At 46.8% G+C, this 15,088-nt stretch overlaps 1 protein-coding gene across 2 annotated transcripts in view; it reads left to right on the top strand.

Annotated features, from left to right (window-relative positions):
- Window positions 1-9,910: 9,910 nt before the first annotated feature.
- Window positions 9,911-15,088, top strand: part of RNF135 (ring finger protein 135) — a 16,329-nt gene continuing 11,151 nt past the window's right edge. The window contains exons 1-2 of one of the 2 annotated variants that reach the window (XM_008997116.6): window positions 9,911-10,140; window positions 12,810-12,953. In XM_008997116.6, coding sequence (XP_008995364.3) covers window positions 9,949-10,140; window positions 12,810-12,953 — 336 coding nt within the window. In that variant the 5' untranslated portion in view covers window positions 9,911-9,948. Of the gene's footprint in view, window positions 10,141-10,236; window positions 10,632-12,809; window positions 12,954-15,088 lie in introns of those variants that run through there. The other variant, XM_008997115.5, reaches the window with a different exon arrangement.

Genomic DNA, 15,088 nt, shown 5'->3' with positions numbered 1-15,088 from the left:
CTAATTTTTGTAGTTTTAGTAGAGACCAGGTTTCATCAGGTTGGTCAGGCTGGTCTCAAACTCTTGACCTCAAGTGATCTATCTGCCTCAAGCTCCCAAAGTTCTGAGATTAGAGGTGTGAGCCACTGTGCCTGGCCTACAATTAATTCTTAAATGGTTCAGCAAAAAATAAGTATATGTGTGCATGTATAATATATGTGTGTTTAGAGAGAAAGAGAGAAAAAGAAGCGCAGAGAGAGAACCACTGTGCAAAATGTTAGCAACTGATGAATCCATACGAAGTGTAGATGAGTGTTTATTGCCCCTTCATGTAAATTTTATGTAGATTTGAAAGTTTTCCAACTAAAAAGTTGTGGGGAAATGGCTGGGTGCAGAGGCTCATACCTGTAATCCTAGCACTTTGGGAGGCCAAGGTGGGTGGATCACTTGAGGTCAGGAATTCCAGACCAGCCTGGTCAATATGGTGAAACCCCATCTCCACTAAAAAAATACAAAAATTAGCCAGGCATGGTGGTGCGCAACTGTAGTCCCAGCTACTCAGGAGGCTGAAGCAGGATAATTGCTTGAACCTGGGAGATGGAGGTTGTGGTGAGACAAGATCACGCCACTGCACTTTAGCCTGGGTGACAGAACTAGACTCTATCTGAAAAAAAAAAAAAAAGTGAACTGTGATTGTGCCACTGCACTCCAGCCTGAGTGACAGCGAGAGACCCTGTCTCAAAAACAAAAACAGCTGGGTGCGGTGGCTCACGTCTGTAATCCTAGCACTTTGGAAGGCTGAGGCAGGTGGATCACTAGGTCAGGGGTTCGAGACCAACCTGACCAACATGGTGAAACCCCATCTCTCAAAAAAAAAAAAAAGCAAAAAAACTAAAACAAAGCGAAGAGACACAGCACTTTGGATACACGGCAGAGAGGGATACAGTGCAGGCTCTGAGTGAGGCCCTGCGACTAACTCGAGACCACTGGAGTATTCACTTCCCTGCTTCTGTGCTTTGATTTTTCTCTTTAAAATGAAGTTACACTAACTATCGAAATTCAAAGTAATACCAAGTATTTATGACCATCTCTCAGGTGCCAGACTCTGTGCCAGGCCCTGTGAATAGGCAAGAGATGACACGGTCCCTGCTGTCACAGATCACGGACTGCTGGGGAGGCAGCCCCTTAACAGGCAGTACAGTGAGGTGAGCATTCAGAAAGGGGAAGAGCAGGCTGCTGTGGGACTGCATGGTGATGGGGCTTAGCCCAGTTCAGGGGAGAGGGAAGCCTCTTTCCTCTCCAGAAAGTGACATGCAAGTTGAAACCTCCAAGCTGTTTAGAGGTTGGTCTAAAGGAAGAGGGTGAGGAAGCACTCTAAGCAGAGGGAAGAAAATGCTCAAAGGCGCCAAGATGGAAAAGAGGAACTGAAAGAAATCTCACATGGCTGAAATGTTAGAGAAACAGAGCGCCAAGGCCCCTGCTCTGTGACTTGTTCCCTTCCTCTGTCTTCAAGCAACACGCAGAAATACATTTATGTTCTCTCTTCACTTCAGTGGAGACCCAGGGAATTGGGAGGGTCTCTGTGGCTGGGTGTGGTGGCTCTTGCCTATAATCTCAGCACTTTGGGAGGCTGAGGCAGGAGGATCAAAGAGCAGTCTGGGCAACACAGTGAGACTCTGATAAAATGTCTACAAAGAAAAAAAAAGACTAGCTAGACATGGTAGTGCATGCCTGTAGTCCCAGCTATTTCGGGGGCTTGTGTGGGAGGATCGCTTGAGCCAGGGAGGTTATGATTACAGTGACCCCTGATTGCACTACTGTACTCAGCCTGGGAGATAGCGAGACCATGTCTCAAAAACAAACAAAAAGATTCTATGCATTTTATGGGACTTTCCTTTGGATCCCCCAATCAAAGCACAAGCAACACACCAGCCTGTTTCCTTCCTGAAGCTTCTTGACTGCCCAGATAGGGAGGTGAGTCCTCTCTATCTCCTCTGGCTCTGTTGTGCATTAAGGGCCAGTTTACTTGTCTGCCTCTTCCATCACCTGTGAACTCTGCTGGGTGTACTCTGCTAAGTTCTGGGGATGAGGAAATTAATAAAGGCACAGTCCCACCCTCAAGGAACTCGTGGTCTAGAGGAGAAGAAAGAAAGTAAACACACAGTAACAAAGCTACTTGAAGAGGCAAACTGGAATTCTAAGGGTGGGAAAGAACAGACCCAAGAGATAAAGTCCTGGCTGGGCGCAGTGGCTCACACCTGTAATCCCAGCACTCTGTGAGTCTAAGGCGGGCGGACAACAAAGTCAGGAGTTCAAGACCAGCCTGGGCAACATGGTGAAATCCTCTCTCTGCTAAAAATACAAAAAATGAGTTGGGCGTGGTGTCATTCGTCTGTAATTCCAGCTGCGCTGGAGGCTGAGGGAGGAGCATTGCTTGAACCTGGGAGGCAGAGGTTGCAGTGAGCCAAGATCACACCATTGCATTCTAGCCTGGGCAACAAAGCAAGAGTCCATCTCAAAGAAAAAAAAAAAAGATAAAGTCCCAATGAAATGGAGTGCTTGGTTTTTGATGATTCCTTCCCCAAGGATGAATATACCGCTATACCCTTTTTTAAAAAAAAATATATATATATATATGTATTTATTTATTACAATGGGGTTTTGATATTGTTGCCCAGGCTGGAGTGCAATGGTGCAATCTCGGCTCATCACAACTTCTGCCTCCTGGGTTCAAATGATTCTCCTGCCTCAGCCTCCCAAGTTGCTAGGATTATGTGACTTGGGAGGCTGAGGCAGGTGCCCACCACCACGCTTGGCTAATTTTGTATTTTTAGTAGAGATGGGGTTTCTCCACGTTGATCAGGCTGGTCTTGAACTCCTGACCTCTAGTGATCTGCCTGCCTTGGCCTCCCAAAGTGCTGGGATTACAGGCGTGAGCCACCGTGCCTGGCCACCTCTATACTCTTATATTAAATCCTGTTTTGGCTTGTTATTGCAAGGAAGTTTCTATTACTTAAATCAGTCCCAACTGATAAAGTTCTCTAAAAGAGATGATGCCTATGCTGAATTCTGAAGAATGAGTAGAAGACACTTGGGTTGGGGTAGGAGGAGGCAGAGAAAGAAGCATGTGTAAAGACTCAGAGATATCAAGCGTAATGGCACATGCCTGTAGTCCCAGCTATTGGGGAGGGTGGGGTGGGAGGATCACTTGAGCTCAGGAGTTCCGGGCTTTAGTGCACTATGCTAATTGGGTGTCCACACTAAATTGGGCATCAATATGGTTACCTCCCTGGAGTGAGGAACCACCAGGTTGCCTAAGGAGGGGTGAACTGGCCCAGACCAGAAATGAAGAACTTTGGAGCTGATCAGTAGAGGGATCATGCCTGTGAATAGCCATTGCACTGCAGCCTGGGCAACATAGCAAGGCAACATCTCTTAATAACCAGTGCCACCAAACAAAGGCCCAGAGACAAGAGATAGCATGGCCTGTTCTAGAAGCTTTAAATAATGGAATATGGCTAGAGGACAGACTGTTGAGGATAGGGTGCGTAAAGACAGATGAGATTAGAGAAAGCATTTCTTTCCAATAATGATGGAGCAGATCATATCAGAACAGTCATCCTACAGATAACAATTATAAACTCTGGACAGATAATAACAAAACTATCCAGCCAGGTGCAGTGCCTCACGCCTGTAATCCCAGCACTATGGCAGACCAAGGTGGGTGGATCACCTGAGGCCAGGAGTTCGAGACCAGCCTGACCAACATGGAGAAACCCCGTCTCTACTAAAAATACAAAATTAGCTGGGTATGGTGGCGCATACCTGTAATCCCAGCTACCCCGGAGGCTGAGGCAGGAGAATTACTTGAACCTGGGAGGTGGAGATTGCAGAGAGCTGAGATCCCGCCATTGCACTCCAGCCTGTGAGCCACTGCTCCCAACCCTGATTTCTTATCTAATTTAGCATTAGAACCCAGGGTCATTGGGATGGGTATTAACACATATACTTGAATTGAAAAATTTTAGGGCTAGACTTGGTGACTCATGCTTGTAATCCCAGCACTTTGGGAGGCCGAGGCAGGAGGCTTGCTTGAGTCTGAGAGGTTGAGATTAGCTTGGGCAACATGGTAAACCTTGGTCTCTACAAAAAATACAGGCTGGGCACAGCGGCTCAGGCCTGTTATCCTAGCACTTCGGGAAGCTGAAGTAAGTGTATCACCTAAGGTTGGGAGTTTGAGATCAGCCTGACCAACATGGAGAAACCCCATCTCTACTAAAAATACAAAATTAGCCGTATATGGTGACACATGCCTGTAATCCTAGCTACTTGGGAGGCTAGAGCAGGAGAATCGCTTGAACCCAGTAAGTGGAGGTTTTGGTGAGCCAAGGTTGCATCATTGCACTCCAGCCTGGGCAACAAGATGGAGACTCTGTTTAAAAAAAAAAAAAAAAAAAAACAGGCCGGGCATGGTGGCTCATGCTTGTAATCCCAGCACTTTGGGAGGCAGAGGCGGGCGGATCACGAGGCCAAGAGATCAAGACCATCCTGGCCAACATAGTGAAACCCCGTCTCTACTAAAAATACAAAAATTAGCTGGGTGTGGTGGCACATGCCTGTAGACCCAGCTACTTGGGAGGCTGAGGCAGGAGAATTGCTTGAACCCGGAAGGGTTGCAGTGAGCCGAGATTGCGCCACTGCACTCCAGCCTGGCTTCTGGCGACGGAGCAAGACTCTGTCTCAAAACAACAACATGACAACAAAATAGCAGGGTATGGTGGCATGTGCTTGTGGTCCCAGCTGTTCGTGGGACTGAAGCGATGGCTTGAGCCTGGGAGCTTGAGGCTGCAGTGAGCAAAGATCACACCACTGCACTCCAGTGTGGGCTACAGAGACCCTGTCTCAAAAAACAAAAAACAAACGAACAAACAAAAATGTGTGTGTGTGTGTGTGTGTGTGTATTCAAATACATAACATAAAAGCACCTTTCCAAAAAATATTAGATTGACAATGGTGTATTGAAATTAAAAATATTATAATTTTTCTAGTCCTTTCTATCAGTAAACAAGGTGTCTTGAAGTAAAAGTGTGATTGCTTATAATTGATAGTCCTTTGCTAACCTTGGCAAACTCTTTTTGGCATACTGTAGTTGCTCAACAGGTTCTTTCTTCCCACTGCACAGGCAAAACCATGAAGAAATAGTTTAATTAACATTAAGGTGAGGTTGGCCATGTGGGAGAACTGGAGTTATCAGTCAGTCTCCCCAAAGCCTGGAGGTTATGGGTTTTCGGTTTCGCGGGCAGGGCCTAGTCAATGGATGCTGCTGACTGGTTGGGGATGCAGTCATTCGGAGTGTGGAAAATAGTCCTCATGCACTCAGTCCACCTCTGGGTTAGGCCACAGGGCCAACTGAATCATGAGTCACCAGTCCTGGTGGCGTAAATTTGGAAAACTTCTCCAGTGACCAATCTTAGATTCTAGAATAGTGATGTTATCTATAGGAGCAATTGAGGAAGCCACAAGTCTTGTGACTTCTGGCTACATAACTCCTGAGCATAAGGGATTATAGAAATTATGTCAACGTGTCAGCAGAATTCAGGCCCCTCCCGTATACTTAATTTTGTGGACTTTCTTTTTTGTTTTTTGTTGTTGTTTTTTTGGGGACTTTCAATAGTTTTACAAAGGTGGTTTCAGCTCCGTGAATAAGAAGGGATTAGTTTTAAGGAGAGACTATTATCATCCTGGCTTCTAAGTTAAACAGTAACTAAATTCCTTCCACGGTTAGCTTGGCCTACCTTAGGAATGAGCGAAGACAGCCAGCCTATGAGGCTAGAAGCAAGATGGAATCAGCCACGTTAGATTTCTCTCACTGTCATAATCTTTGCAAAGGCGATTTCAATACAGCCCAGAAAATGAGAAAGTGAATATTTATTTGTTTGTTTGTTTGCTTTGAGAGGGAGTCTCGCAGGCTGTCTCCCAGGCTGGAGTGCAATGGCATGATCTTGGCTCACTGCAACTTCTGCCTCCTGTGTTCAAGCGATTCTTTGGCCTCAGCCTCCAGAGTAGATGGGATTACAGGCACCTGCCATCATGCCTGGCTAATTTTTTATTTTTGTAGAGACAGAGTTTCATCATGTTGGTCAGGCTGGTCTTGAACTACTGACTTCAGGTGATCCATGCACTTCAGCCTCCAAAAGTGCTGGGATTATAGGCCTGAGCCACCACACCTGGGCATAAATACATTTTTGAAAGAAACCAGACCATCTATCTTACTAATAACTATCATTCCAATAAAATTTTTACTCTGTATAAAAGTTATTTATGTAAATTGGAGCATACTTTTGTTTTGACTGCTAATTGTGATTATATTGATAATTCAGTCCAAGAGAAAAAATTTAACAAGAACCCTTTTGTCATAGGAATTTACAAAGAATTAAAATTTTAATACATATACATACTTTTGTGGCAGAGAAGTATTACAAAGTGATAAAAGACTTACATGCACAAAATATATTGCCTTGGAATGTAATTCTGTGGAGAAAATAGAATGGAAATACAAGTTCAGAAAGATAAAAGGATGACAAAATTGGCCAGGCACGGTGGCTCAAGCCTGTAATCCCAGCACTTTGGGAGGCCAAGGTGGGTGGATCACGAGGTCAAGAGATTGATACCATGATACCAACCTGGTCAACATGGTGAAACCCCATCTCTACTAAAAATACAAAAAATTAGCTGGGCATGGTGGCGCGTGCCTGTAATCCCAGCTACTCGGGAGGCTGAGGCAGGAGAATTGCCTGAACCCAGGAGGCGGAGGTTGCGGTGAGCTGAGATCACGTGATTGCAATTCAGCCTGGGTAACAAGAGCAAAACTACGTCTCAAAAAAAAAAAAAAAATTATGACAAAATTTCTGATGTAGGCTGGGTGCAGTGGCTCATGCTTGTAATCCCAGCACTTTGGGAGGTGGAGGCAGGTGGATCACCTGAGGTCAGGAATTCGAGACCAGCCTGGCCAACATGGGTAAACCCCATCTCTACTAAAAATACAAAATTAGCTGAGTGTGGTGGTGCACGCCTATAATCCCAGCAACTCTGGAGGCTGAGGCAGGAGGATGGTTTGAACCCTGGAGGTGGGGAGTTTGCAGTGAGCCGAGATCACGACACTGCACTCCAGCCTGGGCAACGATGTGAGACTCCATCTCAAAAAAAAAAAAAAAAAAAAATCTGATGTAAATGAATTTGTTAATATGTTTTTACTACCAGAGCTGACCACTCTCCTCCTTCTCCCTTTCTTATAACCACTGCATGATTTTGCTTAAAACTTTTAGAGAGTGTCCAAGAAAAAAGTTTGAAGACTACATTAACCCACTCTTTCCAGAAACTTGGCTGTGAAATGGAAAAGAGGAGCGCTGCCTCCAGGGATGCTTAGGTCAAAGGTAACTTTAGTTTATTTTTTATTTTTAAATTTTTTTTGAGACTAGGTCTAGCTCCTTCCCCAGGCTAGAGGGAAGTGCTGTAATCACAGCTCACTGCAGTCTTGGCCTCCTGGGCTCCCACGGCTCACTGCAACCTTCACCGCCCCTCAAGCAATTCTCCCATTTCAGTCTCCTGAGTAGCTGGGCATAGCCAGGCCTGTGCCACCGTGCCTGGCTAATTTTTTTTTTTTTTTGAGATGGAGACTTGCTCTGTTGCCCAGGCTGGAGTGTAATGGTATGATCTCGGTTTACTGCATCTTCCCCTTCCCGGGTTCAAGCGATTTTCCTGCCTCAGCTTCCCAAGTAGCTGGGATTACAGGTGCCTGCCACCACGCCTGGTTAACTTTTGTATTTTTAGTAGAGACAGTTTTTCACCAGCTGGCCAGGCTGGTCTCGAACTCCCGACCTCAGGCGATCCACCATTCTTAGCCTTACAAAGTGCTGGGATTACAAGCGTGAACTACTGTGCTTGGCCAATTTTTATATTTTTTTGTAGAAACAGGGTTTCACCATGTTGCTCAGGGTAGTATCAAACTCCTGAGCTCAAGCAATCCACCTGCCTTGGCCTCCCAAAGTGCTGGGATTACAGGCATGAACTACCATGCCCAGACAGCGATTTTATTTTTTAAATTGGAAGATCTGAGCATGTTTAACTGTTTAGTATCATGCCCATTTTACAGAAAAAAAAGAGAGGCTCTTAGAAGTTATGATTTTACTTCAGTGTGGAGATTCTGGAACAAGATCCAGGTAATCTCTCAGTCAGGATAGGCTAGGTTATGGTGTATCAATACACACCCACTCAATCTCAGTAAGCTTATATCAATACACACCCACTTAATCTCAGTAAGCTGAACACATCCCGGTTTTCTTCTCCCGCTTACTACATATCCTAGAGTGGGTTGGCAGGGAGTCTGCTCATCTTAGCCACTCACTGACCCAGATCACTGAATGATGGTTTCATCTCCATAGTTGGAGCAGCTGGCAGAAAGGGATACAATGACCGGCTCAGTCACCTTTAAAGCTGGTGGGAAGTAACATTAGTACCTCTGTGTGTTTCAAGTGGGTCAGGGAAGTGCCAGTCCTACCATGTGCCCAGAAAGGGAAAGTACTGGAAACGCTGATGAGCAGTGCTGCCTACTCCATGACACTTCCAGTGTTGGAAATAACCACAAACATTTTTTTTTGTCCTCAGCTTCACGAGTAGCCGGGACTACAGGCATGCACCTAGAAGACTGACTTTGTTTTTTTTTGTTTTTGCTTATTTATTTTTTGAGACAAAAGTCTCGCTCTGTTACCCAGGCTGGAGTGCAGTGACATAATCTCAGCTCACTGCAACCTCCACCTCCCAGGTTCAAGTAATTCTCCTGCCTTAGCCTCCCGAGTAGCTGGGACTACAGGTAGGCGCCACCATAGTAGAGAAGGGGTTTTACCATATTGGCCAGGCTGGTCTAGAACTCCTGACCTTGTGATCTGCCCGCCTTGGCCTCCCAAAGTGCTGGGATTACAGGCGTGAGCCACCAAGCCTAATCTTGTTTTATTTTTAGTAGAGATGGGGGTTTGCTATGTTGGCCAGGCTGGTCTTGAACTCCTGACCTCAAGTGATCCAAAGGTCTGCTACAAACTTGTATTATCTGATACCTACTTTGAGCTCCGGTGAGAAGGGGTAAAGCATGAGGCATTAAAGCATGAGGCATTGTTAGTTCATTTCAACATATTGGGGAGTTGTGGGTTTTAGTCTCTGACGCCTCACTGTTACCATGCGAGCTTAGAAGTTCCATTACCTCTTTGGGTCATCTGGGAGGACTTGGTGCTCTTTTAGTTCTAACATTTTCTGCTTGCAATGCGCTTAGGACTGGAGTAGGAGGTGAGTGAGTGGGAGAACGCAAACGCCACAAACGCCAGGCGAGCCATCTCAGGAAAACACTTTTTAGTATTTTGTCCGCTTGTCTGTCGGGAAACGCGCTTACATCCCGCAGAGGGCAGTAAGGACACAGCGCGCAACTCTGCTTTATAACTGCGCGTTAAAAAGCCTTGAATGCGCGTCAGAATCATGTAGGGGAGGTTTTATAAAAACCCGTGCTCCGCCCGAGACAATGAAATCAGACTCCCTGCAAGCGGGACCCGAACATCAGCATTTTTGAAGACCCCCACCCCCACCCCCGCCGCCGCCACCGTGACTGTGCACCGATGATCTTTAATCCCCTGCTACTTGTTAGAGCAGCTACTTATTAGAGGATGACACCTCGCGGACTCATTCTTACAAATGAGCTGCTGAATGGACTCCTTTCCTCCCAAGAGTTGTCGGTGTTGCATCTTTTTGTTGATTGTGTGTGTGTGTGTGTTTTGCCTACAGCACCCGGTATTCTAAGGCGGTCTCCCATCCAAGTACCAACCAGGCCCGACCCTGCTTAGCTTCCAAGATCAGACGAGATCGGGCTCGTTCGTATTTATATTTTTTTAGCCTACGGAAGAAGACATCCAATGGCGCTGCATCTTAATGGGGGCACATCCAGCGAAAGGGAATCTTGGAGACATCTGCGGGTTCCTAGCGGCTGGCGGCAAGTGGGTTTCCGAGGGCAGGGGGCCGCCACCGAAGGTCAGCTCTGCCATTCGCGCTGGGTTGTGGAGGATCAAAGTCCGCTTTCAGCAGGACCGGAGGAAGGAGACTGGGTGGCCCCAAGGGAGGAGGGTAAGAGGCAACCGAGAAGAGGTGGAGGGCCGGGGGAAGAGGAAGGGCGAGGGAGGAGCCTGAGGAGATGCGGCCCACATTGGGCCGGCTAGACCCAGACGTCCGCGCCAAGCCTGGTCGCCATGGCGGGCCTGGGTCTGGGCCCGGGCCCTGCCGTCCCCGTGTGGCTGGCAGAGGACGACCTGGGCTGCATCATCTGCCAGGGGCTACTGGACTGGCCGGCCACGCTGCCCTGCGGCCACAGCTTCTGCCGCCGCTGCCTGGAGAGCCTGTGGGGCGCGCGGGCCGCGGGTGGCCGCTGGGCCTGCCCCACCTGCCGGGAGGTCGCCGCGCAGCAGCCGCGGCTGCGGAAGAACACGCTGCTGCAGGACCTGGCCGACAAGTACCGCCGCGCCGCGCGCGAGCTGGAGGCGGGCCCCGACTCGGCCCCCCGCCCCGGCCCCGGCTCCTGCCCGGCCCCCAGGCCCCGGCGCCGCGGGTCACTGCCGCGGGTAGGGAGGCCGAGCTCGCAGGTCCCCTCGCGCCCCCGGGCTGCCCCCCTTTCCCTCTGGCTCGAACCCCCTTCCTCAGCCGTTCTACTTTTACGTTCCTTTTCTCAATCTAACAGTCGACTCCCGCTCTTAGGAGGAACTTTGAAGTTCAGAAAAGTATGAAGAAGCAGGAAAAAAAAATTCCCCATCTCCCGAAAGCCTGTCAACCTAGCAGCTATACGCCTTGGCATATTTCAACTTCTTCCCAATCTATTTGCGGTCTCTTTCTCTCAAAATTGTAAAATTGTGGTAAGATGCATGTAACATTAAAACTTGCCATTTTTGCCTTTTTTTTTTTTTTTTGGAGATGGAGTCTCTCTGTCACCATGCTGGAGTGCAATGGCGCGATCTGCTCACTGCAACTCCCGCCTCCCGGGTTCAAGCGATACTTCTGTCTCAGCCTCCCGAGGAGCTGGGATTACAGGCGCACACCACCGTGCCCAGCTACTTTCTTTTCTATTTTAGTAGAGACAGGGTTTCACCGTGTCACCCAGGCTGGTCTCGAACTCCTGAACTCAGGCAATCCTCCCGCCTCCGCCTCCCAAAGTGCTAGGATTATAGATGTGAGCCACGGGACCGGCCTCATTTTAACCATTTTTAAGTGTATAATTCAGTGACAAATTAGTTACATTTCCAATGTGCAAATAACACTGCTGTTTGCAAAACCCTTTGATGACCATAAACAGAAACTCTGTACCCATTAAGTAGTAACTCCTCATTTTCCCTCCCTCTAGCCCCCGCTCACATCTAAGCTACTTTCTGTATCTGAGTCTTCCTGTTCTGGTTATTCATATAACTGGAATCATTCAATGTCTGTGCCTTGTTTCTTTCACTTAGCATGGTGTTTTCAAGGTTCATTCATGTTGTAGCATGTGTCAGACTTTATTCCTTTTATGGAGGCTGAATAATATTCCACTGGGTGGATGTGCCACATTATTTATTTGTTTTTTTGAGATGAAGTCTCGCCCTGTCACCAGTGGCACCATCTTGGCTCTGCAACCTCTGCCTCCCGGGTTCAAGGGATTCGCCTGCCTCAGTCTCCCGAGTAACTGGGACTACAGGTGCGCACCACCATACCCAGCTAATTTTCGTATTTTTAGTAGAGACGGGGTTTCACCATGTTGGCCAGGGTGATCTCGATCTCTTGACCTCGTGATCCGCCTGCCTCAGTCTCGCAAAGTGTTGGGATTACAGGCCTAAGTCACTGAGCCCGGCCACATTTTAAAAAATCCATTCATCCATCCTTGGACATTTGAATTGTCTCCACCTTTTGGTTACTTGTGAATAATGCTGCAGGGAACATTGTTGTGCAAGTATCTGAGTCCCTATTTTCCATTCTTTTGGTATATACCTAGGAGTGTGATTGCTGGATCATATGGTAATTTTATGTTTAACTTATTGAGGAATGGTTTGTTTTCCACAAGGCCTGTACCTTTTTGCATTCCCACCAGCCATGTACAAGGGTTCCAATTTTTCCACATTCTGCTGACTACTTATTTTCTGGATGTTTTTGTTTTTCTTTTTTAGCATAGCTTTCACACCTTGGTATAGGCATGAAGTGACATTTCATTGTGATTTTTTTTTTTTTTTGAGATGGAGTCTCACTCCAGGCTGGAGTGAAGTGGCACAGATCTTGGCTCACTACAACTTCTGCCTCCTGGGTTCAAGCAATTCTCCCTGCCTCAGCCTCTAGAGTAGCTGGGAGTACAGGCACCTGCCACCACACCTGGCTGATTTTTGTATCATTGCCAAATCAAGTGTCATACATTTTGCCCTGTGTTTTCTTCTAAGAGCTGTATTATTTTAGGTCTTACATTTAGGTCTTTGATCCATTTTGAGTTAGTTTTTGTGTGTAATGTTAGGTAAGGATCCAACCTTATTCTTTTGTGTGTAGATATCCAGTTTTCACAATACAATGTGTTGAAAAACTGTCCTATCCCCATTGAATGGTCTTGGCACCTTTGTCAAAAATCATTTAATCATATATATGAGAGTTTATTTCTGGGTACTCTATTCTATTCCATTGGTCTATATGTCTGTTTTCATGCCATTACCACAGCATTTATGACTCCCTCTGTCTATAGTGGTTCCTGGGTCCAGTTTTATAGAACCCATGAACTGAACTTTGCTGTTTTAAAGGTGGAAGTACAGAAGAGCATCACAGAAGTTGGTCAGGAGCTGACAGAGCTGGGGGAACGGCTTGTAGATATTGTCAGGAGCCTGCAGAGTCAGAGGCCCCTATCAGAATCTGGACCAGACAATGAACTGAGCATCCTGGGCAAGGTAGGCTCCGCTGGGAGAGGAAAGGATCTGGGAGGTGAAAGGGCTAGGGATTGCTTTCAACTGAAACGACATGAATGTGTTTGAAGCTGAAGGATGCAGTAAGTCTCAACCTTTTATTGTTCTCTTCACTACCAGACATGGATGATTGGATATTTGGTATGCTTGAGGTAAGGTTCGGAAGCTTTGAGTGGGCTAGGATCACTCCACTTAACCAGCTATCTCTAAGATCACCAATGACCTCTGTGTAAACCCTGTAGACATTCTGATGCCTGTCTTCACTGACCTTTCAGCAGCCTTTGACATAGTGGACCCCACCTTCATTCTTAGCTTTTGGGACAGCAGTCTTCTGCCTTTCCCCCACCTCTCTCTGGCTGATCCTTCTCAGTCCGTTTGCAGGCTCTCTCTCCTCTGCTCAGGAATTCAATGCTGGACTTCCTCAAGGCTGAGTTATAGGTCCCTTTCTCTCTCCTCCAGGTAGTCTTCCTCGTACCCCTGGCTTTAATGACTACCTCTATGCACAAATATAGCTACAACCTGGAGCCTTCTCTGAGCACTAGGCTGCTATATCTCCCTTCTCATCTTTTCTTCTTGGGTATCTCAAAGCATCACACTTAACATGTCTTAAATTGCTCCTCCTCTGGGATTTCTCATCTCAATGCTGGCCCTATTATTTTTCCAAGTACAGAAGCCAGAGACATGGGAATCATGTTACCTCCTTCTCCCTCACCCTAATATGCAGCATATTGTAGCTCTAAGACCTGCCTAATTACCTCTCAAATATATTTACTACTCTTGAGCTCCTTTGAGAGTTCTCTAATCCAAGCCTCTGATAATTTCATGCCTGGATTGCTGTCATAACCTTCCAAATGCTCCACTCTCCCTCTTCTAGTCTGTTTTCCTCATGGTCATCACAGTGACCACCATAAACACATCTGAAAATGTAACTCATCTGCTTAAAACGTTCAAGTGACATCAGTTTGCTCAGGACTAAGACCCAAATCCTCACAGGATCGACAAAGCCCTGTAGGATCCCATCTGTGTCTGCCTCTCAAATCTCATCTCTGCTTACTCTGCCTGGCTCTGTGAGCTCCAGCTACACTGGCCACATCAGTGCCTCTGGTGTCTCACGTCTTCCCACTACAGGGGACCCTTCCTGGAATGCTCTCCTTTCCCTCCACCGCTTAGGTAATGCTTGCTCATCCTGCAGATCCTAGCTAGAACATCCCTTCTTCAGAGAGAAGCCTTCACTGATTTCCTCGAACAAATCAAATTCCCCCATTAGAGGCTCTTAGGATTCCATGTACCTTTCACTGGTAGTAGTTATCATCATTGCAACTTTGTAATGACTTGTGCCCTACTCTGTATTAATGTCTGCCCCTCTCCCTTTTCCTGCACTGGACTCTTAGCTTCATGAGGATAGGGACTTTTGATGCTTTTGTCCACCATTGTATCCCCATGCCCTAGCACAGTACCCAAGTACCCACTTATAGTAGGGCTCAACAAATACCCACTGAATGTATGAATAAATGCATCTTCAGGGATGCAATGTGTTGGATAAAAGTCTGAGAGTCAGACTTTCAGACTTGACATTGTCACTCTCTGGTATCATGACCTTGGGCAAGTCTTTTCATCCTTCTGCGTCTCAGGTTCCTATATGTAATGTAGAAATAATAATACGTGGCCTGCCACATCACTGGTTTATTGTGAGGGTTAAAATAGGTTTAAAAAAGTGTTTGACCGGCCGGGCATGGTGGCTCACGCCTGTAATCCCAGCACTTTGGGAGGCTGAGGCGGGTGGATCATGAGGTCAAGATATCGAGACCATCCTGGTCAACATGGTGAAAACCCGTCTCTACTAAAGATACAAAAAATTAGCTGGGCATGGTGGCACGTGCCTGTAATCCCAGCTACTCAGGAGGCTGAGGCAGGAGAATTGCCTGAACCCAGGAGGCGGAGGTTGCGGTGAGCTGAGATCGCGCCATTGCACTCCAGCCTGGGTAACAAGAGCAAAACTCTGTCTCAAAAAAAAAAAAAAAAAAAAAAAAAAGGTGCTTGACCAATGTTAAAATATGGGGTGATATAATTAACTGTGGCAATTTAGTTAACCCCTATGAACTTTAACTTCTTTTGTTGAA

Source organism: Callithrix jacchus, chromosome 5 (assembly GCF_049354715.1).
Source record: "Callithrix jacchus isolate 240 chromosome 5, calJac240_pri, whole genome shotgun sequence".
Lineage (NCBI taxonomy): Eukaryota > Metazoa > Chordata > Mammalia > Primates > Cebidae > Callithrix > Callithrix jacchus.
The sequence above is the reverse complement of the archived record's forward strand: the minus strand, read 5'-3'. Positions and strand labels throughout refer to the sequence as shown.